Here is a 17316-nt window from a genome sequence, read left to right as displayed (position 1 = left end):
CCTTCCTCACCGATCGGACCCAGAGAGTCCGCCTTCCACCTTTCCACTCCACCGCTACCAAGATCATCTGTGGAGACCCCCAAGGGTCCTCCCTCAGCCCCACACTCCTCAACATTTACATGATCCCCCTAGCCAACATCCTCCGATCACACGGAATCACTATCCTCTCCTATGCAGATGATACCCAACTCATCCTCTCCCTCACCCGCAACCCCACCACTGCCAAAACCAACCTACACGCTGCTCTCCTCGACACCGCCAACTGGATGACAACCAACCACCTCAAGCTTAACTCCAACAAAACCAAGATCATCATTTTCGGCCCCAACAAAACCACATGGGACGACTCCTGGTAGCCCACCGCCCTAGGACCCGCACCCTCCCCCGCAAACCACACACGCAACCTCAGCATCATCCTGGACCCCTCCCTCTTCATGACACAGCAAATCAATGATCTAACCTCCTCCTGCATCCTCACACTCTGCACTCTAAAAAAAAAAATCCTTCACCCATGCACTCATCAGCAGCAGACTAGACTACGGTAATGCCCTCTACGCCGGCACAACAATCAAACTCAAACTCCAGAGAATCCAGAACACAGCCGCACGCCTCGTCCGTGGCCTCCCCCGCCACGAACAAATCTCACCACACCTCAAATCCCTTCACTGGCTCCCCATAGACAAGAGAATCACATTCAAGATCCTCATCCACGCACACAAATCCCTCCACAACACCGGCCCAACCTACGTCAACAAAAGAGTGAACTTCTACACTCCCACCCTCAACCTCTGATCAGCCGACCTCACCCTAGCCACAGTCCCCCGCATCCAACGCACCACCACAGGAGGCAGGTCCTTCTCCTACCTCGCCCCCAAAACCTGGAACTCCCTCCCCACCAACCTTCGCAAAACCAAAGACCTCCTGCTCTTCAGAAAGAACCTCAAGACATGGTTGTTCGAACAGTGACCCTCCTTGCCCCCCTCATTAGCCCCCTCCCCCCCCAAGTGCCTTGAGACCCTCACGGGTGAGTAGCGCGTTCTATAAATTTTTTTGATTGATTGATTGCTCTACAACACCTTAATTTGTTAATTCATATGACCGAAAGGATCAATCCTACTTCTATTCAGAAAAACCTGCTGAAACAATTAGCATCAATATGTTCTAGAGTGAATTTCAGTCTTGAATTGTAAACTGAAGTGATTGATTTTCACTCCTGAAATTATTTCTTGTTAAAAAGGGAAAATGCTGGGATGCGGAGGTGGCCAGCTCAGCAGAGGTTGATATTCCAGCATCTTATACAGTGACCGGTCAGGATAAAAACAAAAAGCTCTTCTCAAGCATGTCCACAATCTCCATAATAACTAAAGGATAATATAATATTCTTATTTATGTACCTTCCCAACATGGCTTTTGTATCTGCCCGCTGCATGTCGTCAAAGATATCCTCAAGGTCAGAGTTTAAGAAATCCAGTTCAATCCAAAACAGAGGAGCCTTCCATGAGAACATAATAGTGCTACACATTTTCTCATTGATGGGTGGATTGTGGCAGGTAACTCGAAAGAGTTGTGACTGACCCCACCCAGAGGCTGATTGTTAGCAACAGGACCCTTATTTTCAACACAATGGTAAGCACTGTGAGTGTGGCTGGGGTGGTGTCTGCCAACATGATAGTCAGCTGTGTCTGTCTGGTCGAACAAAGGCTGTGGTCCATAATAGGTAGATTGTGACGGAAGCCTGTCTCTAGCACGAGAAAGCAGATGCGGCCTCTAGTCCAAAGCAGCAGCAGTGGATGAAGATGTCACAGAAAAGGAACAGCACTCCAAAGAGGCAGGCTCTGAGGGCCATGTCAGTAGATGAGGCATGGTCAGAGCTGACTTTTTCACAGTATAAATCCTCCAGGAGAATTGCCCCACCTGAGGCAGAGGTTTAATTTTACCGCTTTTTGATGGCAGAGGTTTAATTTTTTGAAGAAGACGGACATGTCTGATAAAGGTGGGGGTGTATCTTATGGGTCCTCTGCAGAAGACAATTACCATTGGTTCTTCTGGGAAAATATGGCAGTTCTACTCTACGTCTGGGTTCAGACAGTCAATACATAGACATTGGAATTCTTGCCAGGTCTAAGGTACTTGAAGTTTTATTTGTTGGATATTTAAGCTGCTTTCCCAAGTAATCCTCAAAGCGACGCAGGTGGGAAGAAATCAGGTTAATATGTATCATCAATCAATCAAAGAAATTTGTAGAGCACGCTACTCACCCGTGAGGGTCTCAAGGCGCTGGGGGGGGGGGGGGGAGGGGGAGGGATGGGGGCAGGGAGGGTCACTGGTCGAACAGCCAAGTCTTGAGATTCTTTCTGAAGACCAGTAGGTCTTTGGTTTTACGAAGGTCGGTGGGGAGGGAGTTCCAGGTTTTGGGGGCGAGGTAGGAGAAAGACCTGCCTCCTGTGAGGGTGTGCTGGATGCGGGGGACTGTGGCTAGGGCGAGGTCGGCTGATCGGAGGTTGCGTGTGGAAGTTTACTCTTTCATTGAGGTAGGTTGGGCCGGTGTTGTGGAGGGATTTGTGTGCGTGGATGAGGTGAATGTGATTCTCTTGTCTATGGGGAGCCAGTGTAGGGATTTGAGGTGTGGTGAGATTCGTTCGTGGCGGGGGAGGCCGAGGACGAGGCGCAAGGCTGTGTTCTGGATTCTTTGGAGTTTGCGTTTGAGTGTGGTGCCGACGTAGAGGGCGTTGCCGTAGTCCAGTCTGCTGCTGATGAGTGCGTGGGTGACTGTCTTTCTGGGTTCTGGGGGGATCCATTTGAAGGATTTTTTTTAGGGTGCAGAGTGTGTGCAAGCAGGAGGAGGTTAGGGCGTTTATTTGCTGTGTCATGGAGAGGGAGGGGTCGAGGATGATGCAGAGGTTGCGTGCGTAGGTTGTGGGGGTGGGTGCGGGGTCTAGGGCGGTGGGCCACCAGGAGCCGTCCCATGCGGTTTTGTTGGGGCCGAAGATGATGACTTCTGTTTTGTTTGAGATGAGGTGGTTAGTGGTCATCCAGTTGGCGGTGTCTAGGAGAGCGGCGTGCAGGTTGGTTTTGGCGGTGGTGGGGTTGCGGGTGAGGGAGAGGATGAGTTGGGTGTCATCTGCATATGAGAGGATGGTGATTCCGTGTGCTCGGAGAATGTTGGCTAGGGGGATCATGTAGATGTTGAAGAGTGTGGGGCTGAGGGAGGACCCTTGGGGGACTCCGCAGGTGATCTTGGTAGTGTTGGAGTGGAAGGGCGGAAAGCGGACTCTCTGGGTTCGGTTGGTGAGGAAGGAGGTTAGTCAGTCTAAGGCTTTGTGGCGGATTCCTATGTTGTGGAGGCGTGTGCGGAGTGTGTGGTGGCAGACGGTGTCAAAAGCTGCGGAGAGGTCAAGGAGGATGAGTGCGACGGTCTTGCCTTTGTCGACTTTGGTCCTGATGTCGTCAGTGCATGCAATGAGGGCGGTTTCTGTGCTGTGGTTCTTGCGGAACCCAGATTGTGAGGGGTCAAGGGTGTTGGTTGCTTTGAGGAAGTGGGATAGGCGAGTGTTGACTAATTTCTCTGCAACCTTGGCGGGGAAAGGGAGGAGGGAGATGGGGCGGTAGTTGGAGAGGATCTCCGGGTCGGCTTTTTTTTTTTTTTTTTTTTAGGAGAGCGGTTATTTCCGCGTGCTTCCAGGGGTCTGGGTAGGTGGTGGAGTCGAAAGAGGAGTTGATTATGTTGTAGAGTATGGGGGCGATGGTAGGGGTAGCATTGTTGTAGATGGGGTGTGGACAGGGGTCGGAGGGGGAACCGGAGTGGATAGAGCTCATGGTTTTTTCGGTTTCTTCGTGTGTGGTAGGGGTCCATGTGGATAGTGTGGTGGGGGGTCTTGAGTGGGAGTTGAGTTGGGCGAGAGAGGGGTATGTGTGGTGGGTGTGTGTGATATGAAGCTGTTGTGGATGTCCAGGATGTTGTGGAGGAAGTGGTTGGAAAGGGCGTCACATAGGGGCTGTGTGTGAGGGGTCTATGTTGCTGGCTTTGGGTTTGGCAAGTTCATTGATGATGGTGAAGAGTTCTTTGCTGTTTTGAGAGTTGTTGTCAAGGCGTGTCTTGTAGTGATCTCTTTTGGCGGTGCGTATGAGTTGGTGATGGGTGCGAATGTTGGTTTGGAGGGTGGAGAAGTTGGTTGAGGAGGGTTCTAGTCTCCATATTTTCTCAGCTTGGCGGCATTTGCGCTTGGAGTTCAGGGGTGAACCATGGGGCGTTCTTGATGTTGCGGGTGGTGATTTGTTTTCTGAGGGGTGCTAGTGTGTCTGCGCAGGTAGTGATACATTTGGAGAGGTTGTGTGCTCCTGCGCTGGGGTCGTTGGTGTGAGGGGGGGGGGGTTATGGGCCCCTCTGTTATCATAAGGCAGGACGGGCAGTCTGTAGGATTTTTAAAAAATGCTTTTTAGCCTACATAAAAGTTAATTTTGGTAAAGCAAAGTAAAATGAGTGGAGCCCTATCGTAGCCTTCCACTCTTAATAGGGAGTGAAAGAATTTGATCACTACGGACAGGCAGGGCTTAAAGTCCATTTGCAATCAGCTGAGAGCAAAATGACCCAATCAAGGACAATAAACCTCTAAAGTGAATCCTCTATGAATTGCTATGATGTAAGGAGTCCCGGCCTTGGGATATGGGGAATTCTGAAATCATTTGACTATGAATGATCCAATAGTGCAGACACTTTAATGGAATGCAACGGAAAATGTTAACTAAACCCTAACTGATACTAAATTAATAGTGAACATTAAATGTGCCACTGTATCAAGAGGTACCAATGAAATCTATATGGGCTTCATCTTTTTCCCTTGAACAATGAGTCTTGGGTCACGACATTACACTTAAGGTCATACCTTACCTCCTCCTCACATGGAGCCTCCGCAGCTGTAGACACAGGAGCCTCTCCAACACTCTGATTCAAGGGGGTTCTTTCTTGCACTTGTACCTCCCTTATGTCCTCAGTTATATTCAAGTTTACTGCGATGTTGCCATTCTCCATTTGGGAAACCAAGGGCAATGTCTCATTCTCAGGGGCCAGTTTCAGAGATTTGTCTCGATCATGACCCAACCCCTCTCTTGTCTTTTCTCCACCCACATGGCTCATTATGGCTGGTTTCCTTTCGACTCCTGGCAAGTGAAATACATCTGTTGCCAGCTCCTCTGTTGGATGATCATGGCTGATGACTAAGGTGGATGCCGGTGAATGAGCTGCCTCCAGCCTCTGGGAATGCAGACGGCTAACTGAGACATAGTGATAATCATATTCTTCTTCGTTGAGCATATACCCTGGGAGGTTCACTCTTCGAAACTCCTGCAACATAAATATACCAAAGAGTATTTAATGTCCACGAAGCATCCTAGTTCCATCATCTGTACTACTACAAAAACATAAACTTTGTATTATGGATGCCAAATACCTACAAAAATTACATTTATATCAGTGGAGGACTTTAAAGCAACATTTGATTGGCACATCTCTGTAAATCATTGTTGTTAACAGCACAGCAAAACATAATACCTGCTTAAAGTGAAAAAGTTGTGTGCCACTTTATAGAGGCACGTAGGATGAAATACTGACCCCAAGCATCAACAATAAATATTACACAGTCCAATTTGTGAATACAGGATTATATCCCCAATCATGATTGCCCTGTGGGTGTTAGGCCCCCTACCCATTTCTTTCCGTGCTCTCACTCTCACCCGGGTGACCCTCGTCATTATAGTTCTACAGTAAATGTGGGCAGGAGCATGAAACACACTCATGTTTTATGTTATATTAAATAAAATGTATATACAGTGACAACCACCCTTAGGTTTCATGGCAAAGATTACATTCCCCAGAAATCCATATGCGCCAGCAGTTCACATTGTACTTAGCCCTGTTGTTGTAGTGGATAGAAACAGTTTCAAGTCCTCACTCTCTCTTCAACAGGTTAAAGTGGCTAGGGCCCAACTACAGGGAGAAGTACTTGGTTCTCGCATGCTCTTCTTGTAGCGGAAACAGGGAAGGTCAGGCACAGCCCAAGTCTTCTAAATTAGGGGCCTCTCTAGGAAACATATAGATACTGCTCAGCTCTATCTGCTCTCACAGACATTCAACTTTTTCTGTCCAGGAACAAGATGGGTTTCTCAAATCCTGCAGACCCAGGTAGACTTCTTCCCTATATCAGCAGGCCGGAATCTAAGCAGACCCACATCTCTTCCAGCTGAAAGTGCAGACTTCTGGTGCTCTTCCCTCACCTCTGGGAGACTCGCTGTTAGGCAGAAACCAGCTCTGGCTGACCAGCAGTCTTTCAAGTACTTCCTTCTTTGGTCAAGAAGAACTTGAAAACTAAAAGCGTGGTGGCTTAGATCCCACTTATATACACCTTTGTGTTCTATATAGTGGACATGGATATAGTGTCCCAAACTTCAGAACCTGTTTGGGGAGCTTCTTTTTCAAGTGTTCTTTTCAGACTGTTCACCACACATCCTATCATGTGTGTAAAGTGATGCTTCTCACAGCAGGGACCACTGGGGCTCTCATTAAGTTGGAGCATCCATAGCACGGACTAAATTGAGTGTGAGGTTCTGCACCAGCCAAAAATAGGGGCAGGCCTGATCTAGAAACCGCCTCACATTGCCCAACAGAAACTGCAATCCAACCCAATGGCAGTGCTCAGGAAGAACTATTACGCAGACTCTTAATAAGTAGGTCTGAAGGCAATTTCTAAAGGAAAGCCCTGTCTCCAATATCTTCCCTTCAGTGTCTGGATCTTCACCATCCAAGAGGAGGAATGCAGGTGATGCACTACAACTGTCTGGGGAAGCTGTTCTCATTCTGCATCTTGTGCTGTGCTAAACCAGGCACATGCAAAAATGGATCCCACTGGCTTCAGTAGTCAGACACACAAACACACAGACACCGTCCCAGTAGGACACATGTACTAAATGCATACAATACATGCACTCCACATACACGTAGGATGCTTTATGTTCCAAAGCCAGGGCAGTGATAGGTGAGGTCCTGGACCTTGCATTGAAAGGCTTACGTCTGCGCACAAACCAGATAAGTGTGACATCAGGGCCAAAATATAAATCATAATATTAAACACATCAGCAGTTGGGCACTCATGGCAAGAGTACATGCACAATCACCATGAAGAGAACATTACAGCCCCAACAGGCCCCCTTTATTTCCAGAGACAGAATAACCTAAGTAATATGAAAAGAGCAAGTCAGGCAATACACAGCCACAGAACTAAGAATATCAAAGGTATAGCACTCTCCTACTGGATAAAATTACCTCTGCGTATTCTTTATCTCAGAAAGAATCTACCAGCCCTTCCTAACAAATATATGAGGGAAACAACTTAAATAAAAACATGTGCAGAAATTTACAAATAAAGTCTCTGCTTTATCATCTGAGTTAGCATTTTGTAAAAGAAACAAACTAAAAGTTTGGCATGGTGGTCTCTTTATTTCTTGCTCTGAGGCACCTTAACACGACATGTTCAGTATTTCCAAAAACTGCTACCAAGAAACTAGATTGTACATGCTCCTAGCATTGCGATCTGCTAACCTGGGATAGCTAGCATTGGACTGTTTTATTACTTCTGCATCAAGAATCTTTCAACACTGCCACTGATAGCCTTGAAGAGCTCTGAAGAAGACCCGCTAGATCAGGAATGAAACATGTTGGCTGAGGCAGACTCATACAATGAATTCAGCACGTATATTGCATAAAGGAACCATCATTAGACAACAATTAAAAAAAGCTTTTTGGAAAAGCAATTATACTTGTGTCTGTGGAAAATAAGCATGATGGGTATTAAGTTTCATATTCTATGCCGCAATTATTCAAATTATATGCAGCCCCAAAACTTACATAATATTGTTATTTTTTCAGCTGTTTCAACGGATAACTATATTTGGGGACCTTTCGGCAGCTGGGTCCTCTTTGTGTGTTGCACCAGTCCAAAAAAACACAAAATACAACGGAATACATTTGGACACCAGAGAATTTTGGAACAACTTCAACTTGTGAAATGGTCACTGCATTTTGTTGATGTGTTTAAATAAGAACACATGGTTACTCTGCAAAATATACTGCCTCTGGAAAGCAATTGTTGAAACCCTTCTCTCATACAGTGAGCACTGATGCATTTGTGAGGAGCATTGTTAGACTACAAGGGTGCACAACAACCAGACATGATAGCGCCCGAGCACAACGATCTTGATCACAGAAACAAAGACTGCCCACTAACACCAGAGGAACCAACAGACACAGCTGCATTCGTGTTCCAGACCTTTCCTTAGGTTTGAGGAGGCAAATCTTGGAGTTTTGGCACAGTTACTAGAGCTATACAGCTGCAACTGCTTACATGCCCATACAATTGAAGGAGCACACTTTCAAAACCAATGCTCATCTCAAAGAAGAAATGCAACCAAACTAGGGTGCCTGGCTGGAACCAGCAGGTACGTAATAACTTAGTACCAATCTGGCATTTCTAAATGTTAGAGTTTAGTTAAGGGGAAAAGATTTGCAGTTAGTTAGGTCACTTTTATTATACTCATAAGCGATCTACTACGCAAAGAGTGCTCTAAACATTATTCATTGCTATTCCACAAGCTGACAATGCTGAAGGTATTTTCGATTCCTTTAGTTGCTTTTCCATTATTTGGCAGATATTGTGCAGCTTTGAAAATCAACATGTTAATAGCTGTGCATTAGTCATGGCCTAGTAACTCTCCTCTTCAAGAGTCAACATATCAGTCGGCTGACAGCTGGGGTAATACCTTCAGCATCCATTGCAGGGAACAAAGCAATAGGCAGACCAGGCAACAGCCACCAACACAAAGATTGAAGATTGTGATTATCTCCTCCCCATCTCTCCAGCTCGAAAGCACATGTTAATAGTCATTCCTCTTGCACATGTGGCTCTGAGGTAGGTTGGGACCTGTTAAGCACACTGTTCTTTTGAAGGCCTTAGAATCAGGCTGTTTCCCGGGGGCATTGTAAAAGTAATGGCTACTAAGCCTTAAGTGCTCTTTTGATTTATGAATATGCTCATTCTTGCCTCTCAATATTTGACGCTTATTGAACTTTCTTGAGAACAACACATTCCCCATCAAATATAATCATACTTTGGTCTGCCTCAGAGTCAGCACAGAGTCAACTATTCATGCGATGCAGAATGAGCTCAGGATCCTTGAGGAACATGGTGGTTTAGTTGCATTAATCCTACTAGATTTCCCCTGCTGTTTGATGTCAGCATCTTTGGATAGGCTAGCTATGGGGTTGCCTCCTACCTTAACAAATGGGCCCATCATCAGGAAAGCTTTTTAAAACTCACTCCTTCTGCTGATTTGGTGCTACAAATCAGATTAATCACCAAAATACCATCGGTGATGGCTCGCTTTACAAATCTCTAAATCATTTCCTTCAGTTTACCAGGCATAGGACATGGCCCATCTGTTCTCAAAATTATTTTTCAAAGCTTTAAAAGGTTGCACTCTCCCCAATGTGCCGAGAGTGGATGCTAACATGCACTGTGGTTTGTTTCTGTTTGATTTACGGTGCAATTGTAAGGTATAGCTCTGTTTGTTGGTGTCTATCTTTATATAACTGTCTGGTTTTATATCTTTGTGTCGCTACATCTTGCCTGCAAGTATGGCTTTTAGTGCCAGCATGCCTGCGTATTTTTGTTTGTCTGCCTATGTCTATCTATGTGAGCCTCCGTCTTTGACCATATCTGTCTATGTAGAAGTGTTGCCCTTCTACAAGACACATGTTGGCATTCCCAGTAATGCACACTCACAAACATTCGGCAAGTTGCCTATCGAAATCAAAGAATGGCATGGATCAACATCACCTTCTCCACCCGCCCCACAGTATGCTGTAAATGAACCAGAAAGAACTTCTAAAAGACACATCTTAATCAATTATTAATAACTTAAATCCCCCACCTACTCAAATCCTCTAGAAAGGACAACTTCAAGGGGTACACTTCATAGAACCCTTGAGAGTTCATAACCTGGAAGAGATCATTAACTCCCAGCGATCAATGAAACTGGTATCACAAGCCTCTTTTGCCACAACACCTTCACAAAAACAGAGTACAATTACAAGGATAGCGTTAATGTGACCTTCCTTGAGCCAATCATAAGCCTAAAGCTGCCTGATCTACTCTGAGTCATTTCATACAGTAGCTAGCCAAAAGCATCATCATACCTGCCATGTCCTGATGGAGACCTGGTCTTCCAGCTACTCTTTCACCTGGTCTGTAATCTAGCATGTTCCTAAAACATGTGCAATATACTGACTCCTCCTGTCCTCCTATTGCGACATTTTATATAGGATAATGCACCCCGACTGTGCACTAACTGTGCACTATCAGGATATTGCAAATTATAGAGAAGTTCTTTGTTTACATCAGGCCCAAGGCTGGAGACAGAGTTCTTTTATTAAGAACTTCAAGGGGGCTTGCAATATCATTTTTGATGTACAGTTGTTGGTATGTTATTTGCTATTTAAGTGGGGTTGCACCAACCTTTTATCTTCAAAGAATGCAGTACTTGTGAGTACATTGGATTGTAGGACTTCTGGGTTTTTATGTCTGACAATGCAAAGCTAACAACATCCCTATTCACCTTTCACATCCCCATCTGTCTGCTTAATAAAGTACAGCCTGCAGCATTCACTGTTGCTGCTGAGCTCAGAGTGTCCACATTCACATGAAGAAATATAGAGAGAACTGTCCATTAACTGCCCCAGCACTGCCTGTCCAAACCTTTCACCAATAGGGGAAGAAATATAACTTCAGCCTGCGGAAGGTGGCACGAGTGTGCCACAACATCTTTTTCAGTCCTACAGCTGAAGGATGAGGCACTGGCAGGTGACCATGTGCTCATAAGCACCAATGCTCCAGTTATCGAGGTAGAAGTGCTGCAGCCAAAAGATGCAACACGGCTCTTCACAACCTTTTTCTGGTGTGGTTGTGGATGAAGAGAAGTGGAGAGCCCTCAACCTGGCAACAGCACAATGATGTCACAACTTATTTGTATAACTTATGATAAGCAGGATGTGATGTCTTGTTCTTACTGTGTGCACTTTCTAACATCAGAATGGGTCTGTGAAGAACAGGTGTTTAGACATTCATCAACTCCTAATTATCAAGGAAATATCTGCTTGTATATGTTGTTACTGCTCTTCACTCCAACTTCAAGAAATCAAACTGTGCCGAGCAGAGAAATATCAGGTAACATGAAGTTGTGGGGATCTGTGGTGCTCAGTCTTCTACTCTGCTCAATGTTGGCTCAAACAGAAGGCATTCATTTAGGGTTTTACCGACAACCCCACAACTCCCAGGCCTATGCAGTTATCGTACGAGTCTCTGATGATCAAACCACTCCACCGCTCTGTGACCAGAGTCAGTACTGCTCTATCCTTGTTCTCGCACAGCCCATGTTACTTATAAACTCCCCTCTCAGCTCTGCTCTCAAGTGTGAGGTGCGGGTGCTCATCTCCACTTGGGATCATGTTTGGGGACAGTGCTCATCTCCCCTCTCTGCTCTCCTGTGTTGGTGCTGAACCCTCTTAATAGGCGTTCTAGTAGCTGACTGAAATTAATGATGATATGCCATGTCATGATGTAGGCAGCATGTTACCTCTTTGAATTTCTCCAAGGAGTGTTCAGATCCAAACACAAACTGCAGCCTGACGACCTCACTGTGACAGCAAGACCGGCCTTGGGAGTTAGACACATGGTTTGCTACTTTGCGTAGAACGGAAGCATCGATGATTCTTGAATAACGAAGAGCAGATACTATTTCATCCTCCAGGAGCCAGCGTATCTGGAGAAGAAACACATACATAAAATGTGTTAAGGATGGCGGCAATTTCTGGTTTAGAAGCTTGAAGATGATACATGGGCCCAAAAACTCTACAAGCAGGGGTTGTTTTTCTTCTTATCACTATTACATTTTGCAGAGGATGACACATGGATTGAAATGAGCTGTGGTGTCCCCGTGCACTAGTATGCCCCTTACACTTTGTCTACAGGTGTTCTTCTGAAAAGTGAGGTAGGGTTAGCATCTTCAATCCATTACATCGCACATCCCAAAAGAGCTATACTGACTCCTAGTGTAAAGTCCAGAGTTACTAAATTCAGGAAAGAGAATACCGAAAAATTGACTTTGTTTCCCTTATTAGACCAAAACTGCAATTCTTTGTTACGCTATAGCATATTTTGGTTGCTAACTTCCCCGACCACTTTCACACTATCAGTGCTATTTCCCATCTTCAGTGTCTAGGTACAGCTTTTATGTAATTATTAGACATACTTGTTGGTGCATTCCTTATCTCAAACCCCTGCCTCTTTCCTGTATGTAGCATACTTACCTCATTCTCCACTTTGTGCACCTCCTACGCAATACTACGTAGCACACCATGCACAATTTACCACATCATTACATACTGAGAAACACTTACCTCACTCATCGTGGCTTCAATGGCTTGTCTGTGCACCACTGGAAGCTTGGATAAAGCACAGAGCCTGAGAAAGAGCGAAAAACAACAATTAGATGAGCAAAGGTGCCATCCTAACTATTCTACTCCACAATGTTTATGCCTCCAGGGTTCATGTGGAAGCTAAAGCTAGCCCTAAAATTACTAGCCTATACTGAACAAAGAGTGTAAAGATGAACACGTTTCTTGCCTTTTGTAACCCTCTTTCTGGTGGATACCCATTCTAACAGCATATTCTCACCTTTAAAAGATCTCCAGATGGCAGACTGAATACAGAAGCTTTTTCAGCATAGCACATGCATGCTGATAGGTAGTGCCGGTGTTGTGTGGCTCTGCATCAACTTCGTTCCACCCTGGAGCCTTATATGGGAGCCACAAAGCGCATTGGCGTAAGTTTTTGTATAGATATTGTTTATGCCCTAGGACGCACAACCCAAAGGTAACCAATTGTGACAGTGTGCACAGCTCTAAGTTTGAAGCATTTTAGATAGAAAAGAGGCCATTGGTTCGAATGGTGAGGTGGAAGGCAGTGAGGAATCTTGGTTAGACAGAGCTCCCACCAGAAAGAGCATTACTGAAAGTAACTTGTTCTTCTCGTGGATACTTCCAACTACAGATTCCTCACTATTAGAACAGACACCAAAGCAGTACCTCCCCAGGTAGTGGGTATGTGAAATGACTCAGATCAAAAAAATCCTGCCAGGCAAAATGGCCACAATGGGCTTCCCGTCAGACCTAGCATGCTACCTGACAAATATTCAGGTCAGGAACCCTGCAAGCCAATGTGGTGGTAGCGACCTGAGCCCTGATAGAATGGGTCCTCATCCCTCCCAGACGCTGCTACTTCACCATAGTGTAGCAGATCTTAATACAAAGGACTACCCCGATCTGTACAAACTCTCTACTGCTTTTTCCTTCCTTGCATCAGAGAATTTCACAAAGAACAGAACATCTTGGTACAATCCATTAAAAGCCGAGTGCTCTTTTGGGATTCAAAAGATGGAGTCTCTTCACCTCTTTCGAGGGGTGAGAAGAGGAGAACAACATCAGAAGAGTGGCAAATTGGCTGATGTAAAAAGAGGTAACAACCTTCTGGAGAAAAGCCACTCTCAACTGAGTATTGGTCTGTCCAGAAAGAAGGTTGTGTAAGGCAGCTGGACTAACAAAGTTAGTAGGTCACTTGCGCGATAAGCTGATGCTATCGCTATGAAAAGACAGGTTTTCATGGCCAACACTTGAAAGGAAAGCCGTGTAACAGTTACAAGGGCATACACATAAGAAAAGAAAGAACCAAGCTAAAGTCCCAGTCAGGCATCACAGAAGGTTTGGGGTGGGACATGCAGACCAAAGCTTTAAAAACATGGACAACAACAGGTGATTTTGACAGTTAGTATGGTAAACGTAAAAATGCCTAGACGGCCAACAATTAATTTTTTAACAGAGCCCACTGCAAGTCTTTGCGGGATGAAAGACAAAACAAACTGTAGCACATAGACAGTTTGGCTTGCAGCAGGTCTGCGTTACAAGTGCAACACCAAGCCACAAACTTGTGCCAGCAACCGGCATAAATAGATTTCATAGGATGATGCCTAGCCTACAGAATGACATCCACTACTTTGGGAGCTAGATCGAATGTTGTGAACTACTCCCACTTAATCGCCATGCATGGAGGTGTAGATTGCACAGGCCTAGGTGCAAGACACTGTCCTGCTACTCTGACAGCAGATCCTGCTGAAGCACCAGCCTGATCGGAGGACAAATGCTCAGGCCCAGAAGTTGAGGCACAACACTCTCCTGGCTGAATTCTGGCCCACCAAGATGACTTTGGGCTGGCCCCTGTTGATCTTCTTCAGAACTCAAACAGGAGAGGAAGCGGAGTGAAAGCATAAAGGAATCCTGAGCATCACTGTAGGTGGAATGCATTTTTGACAGACAGCCTTCTTGGAAAGTCCAACATGCAAAATTGTTGACACTGCAGGTTCTCGGTGGTGATGAAGCGATCAAGCCAGGTCTCTTCCCAGTGGAAGAAGACATCCTGCGCCACCTCTGGGTGTAGTCACCTATTGTGATCTGCCAGGTGTCACCAGTTGATTTTGACGACCCTAGTCTTTAAAGGCCCCACCAGGTGAAGTACGATCAGGGAGATTCCCAGATGATTCTGCCAGGTCCAGAGGCCCAGGGCCCCTTTGTATAGGGTCCAGGACCCCACTTCGCCCTGCTTGCTGCAATACCACATGCTGTTGTTTGTGAGGACCTGAACCAGCCTCCACTTGATGCATGGCAGGAAGCCCTACAACATAAAGCGAACAGCCCAAAACATCAGCAGGCTGACGTGAAGGCGGGTCTCCACTGGAGACCAAAGTCCTCTGATTTCCACCTCTCCCAGATGACATCCCCAAACCAGCAGTGATGCATGTGTCATCACCATCAGCTCTCATTGGAGCAGGGCAAAGGTTTGCCACCGTTCCAGTTGCGGTTGAGCAACCACCACTGCAGATCTTTTGCAGCCTCTTCAGGAACCTGGAGAGAGTCCAAGAGCTTCTCTTGGTGCTGTGCCCACTGAATTCAGATCCCGCAGCAGAGCCTTCATATGCCATCTGGCATGACTGACAAGTAGGACATAGGGGGCCAATACTCCTAGATGTCTCAAAGTCATCCTCACTGAGACTGAGGACTGAGACTGAACTATTGGGAACATTGCTCGATTGTGGTGGACTCCTTGCTCCGGAAGACTCGAAAATGTGCTGTATCCAGGTTGGCTCATGTGAAAAGGAGTCAGGTGTGCCTTCCAGTACATTGATGGTGAACCCCAAATATGTAAGAAGGTTTGCAGTCGTGTAGAGGTGGTCTATGACTGACTGTAGCGAGACTGCCTTCAACAACCAGTCGTCCACATAGGGGAAGAGTGCTGCCCCCGCCCTCTAAAGATAAGCACAACCATCACTTTTTTGACAGCTGAAGGGCACTGGTGAGGCCAAAAGGGAGCAGGGTAAACTGAGAATGCTTGTGGCCCACTTTGAACCAGAGTTACAGCTGTGGGCTTGCTGGACATGAACATGGAAAAAAGGCCTCCTGCAGGTCCAAAGCCACCATCCAGTCTCCTGGGTTCATGGCAGAGAGAGTGTTGGCAGCTTGTATTTGTCCTTTTGATGGAAAAATTTGAGAGGTTGAAAAAATAAAATAGGGCGAAGACCTCTGTCCTTTTTCAACAACAGGAAAGAGAGGAATTAACACCCAGTTCCGATTTCCGAAGACAAGACACACTCTATGGTTCCTTCTTCCAAAAGAGCCTTGGCACAGCAAAATAGACAAATGATCTTCTGAGAGCCACTCTGAAGTAGGTAGTGGGATGACAATCAATGGCATGGTGTAGTCGCCATGGACCATCTGCAGGACTTACCTGGTGGACGTTATTGCTTGCCACCCACTGAGAAAAGGAGTGATCCATTGGGTGGTCGTGTGCCACTAAGGTGAAACTAAAATGACTTGGAGGCTTCTACTGGTGGCGCTGACAACTGGGAAGTTTGTTATCCCTGTTGGCCGGATTCCCTACCCTGACTGCAAAAACACTAAGGTACCTATTATTGGAATTGTAGGCCTTGCCGTTGCCTGAATACAAAACTCCTAGTGATGCCTCAAAAGGGGCAAAATTGTTGTGGATACTGCCTTGCGGGTGTGGAAAGATCAAGGAAGCATGCAGTTGCTTTGCTTTCTGCATTGTGCTCAATGGTGGTGTTTGCCTTCTCACCAAAGAGGCAAGACCCATCAAAAGACATATCCATAAGTGATGCTTGAATGTCACTCAAAAAGCCCATAGAGCCCATCCACATGTAGCACCAGAGCACCATGCTAAGGCTGAGGTGCTTCCCAGACAGTCTGGTATGTCCAGTCCTGATAATGTCCTTGGCCATATACTCACCATCCTGAATGGTCTGTGCCAAACTGGCTCAGACTTCCTCTGGGACTGCAAGTAATATTTCAGCAACTGAGTCCCATAATCTGTGATGGTAGTACCCCAGCAAGCGGCTGGCGTTTACTGAGGCTAGCAAAGGAAAACATCCTCTTTTCAAATGCCTCCATTTTCCTCAACTTCCTGTCGAATGGGGCAAAAGAAAAGGAACTAGGGTTAACTCTGCTACTGGAGACCTGTACCACCAGGCTCTCCAGAGTAGAGTAGTGTGTGAGAAAGGCAGGGTCACCTGGAAGTCTATAGCCATGTGCCACTGGTCTTGTTTTCTGATGGACCAGAGAAACATTTGAACCAAGTGCTCATAAGAGTGTCAGTTAACAATTCATTGAATGGTAGCAGAGGTTCTGATGAGGACTGTCTGGGTTGCAGCACCTCAGTGAAAATGTTAGTCTTTACTTTGACTGAAGGTAGTTATAAAACTAGAACTTCTGCTGCTCTACTAACCATAACGAAGCAACATTCGGTGGAATGACTGAGGATGGGGCGAGCTGGGAGAGTGTTTAGTCCAGTGTCAGGGGAAGCATCCAGCCCACTGGCCTCTTGTAGGTCCATTTAAAAAGTGTCACCATCATATTACGGGACAAACTCGTTCCCACCACCCACCTCATCACCAAAACCTGGAGAATGGTACTGACTTGTAGGAGTCAGAATGAATGAAAGCCAGGGTCCTAGGGATTAAACTCGCCTGCAGCTTCTGCTGAGGTTAAGACGGATTAGGCTCTGAGTCGGTCACATCCATGGACTTGCCATTCCCCTCTGCATCTTCTGCACCTACAACATCAGTGCCAGCGTTGACGTGGCAGGAATC

At 46.1% G+C, this 17316-nt stretch overlaps 1 protein-coding gene across 1 annotated transcript in view; it reads right to left on the bottom strand.

Moving 5' to 3' along the window:
- SZT2 (SZT2 subunit of KICSTOR complex) overlaps positions 1-17316 on the bottom strand; it is a 606663-nt gene that overhangs the window by 319189 nt on the left and 270158 nt on the right. The window contains exons 36-38 of the mRNA XM_069227802.1: positions 12503-12566; positions 11680-11865; positions 4889-5341 (exon numbers count right to left, since the gene is read on the bottom strand). Coding sequence (XP_069083903.1) covers positions 4889-5341; positions 11680-11865; positions 12503-12566 — 703 coding nt within the window. The remainder of the gene's footprint in view (positions 1-4888; positions 5342-11679; positions 11866-12502; positions 12567-17316) is intronic.

The sequence above is a fragment of the Pleurodeles waltl genome, chromosome 4_1 (assembly GCF_031143425.1).
Source record: "Pleurodeles waltl isolate 20211129_DDA chromosome 4_1, aPleWal1.hap1.20221129, whole genome shotgun sequence".
NCBI lineage: Eukaryota > Metazoa > Chordata > Amphibia > Caudata > Salamandridae > Pleurodeles > Pleurodeles waltl.
Note: the sequence above shows the minus strand (reverse complement) of the source record. Positions and strands in the feature narration are given on the sequence as shown.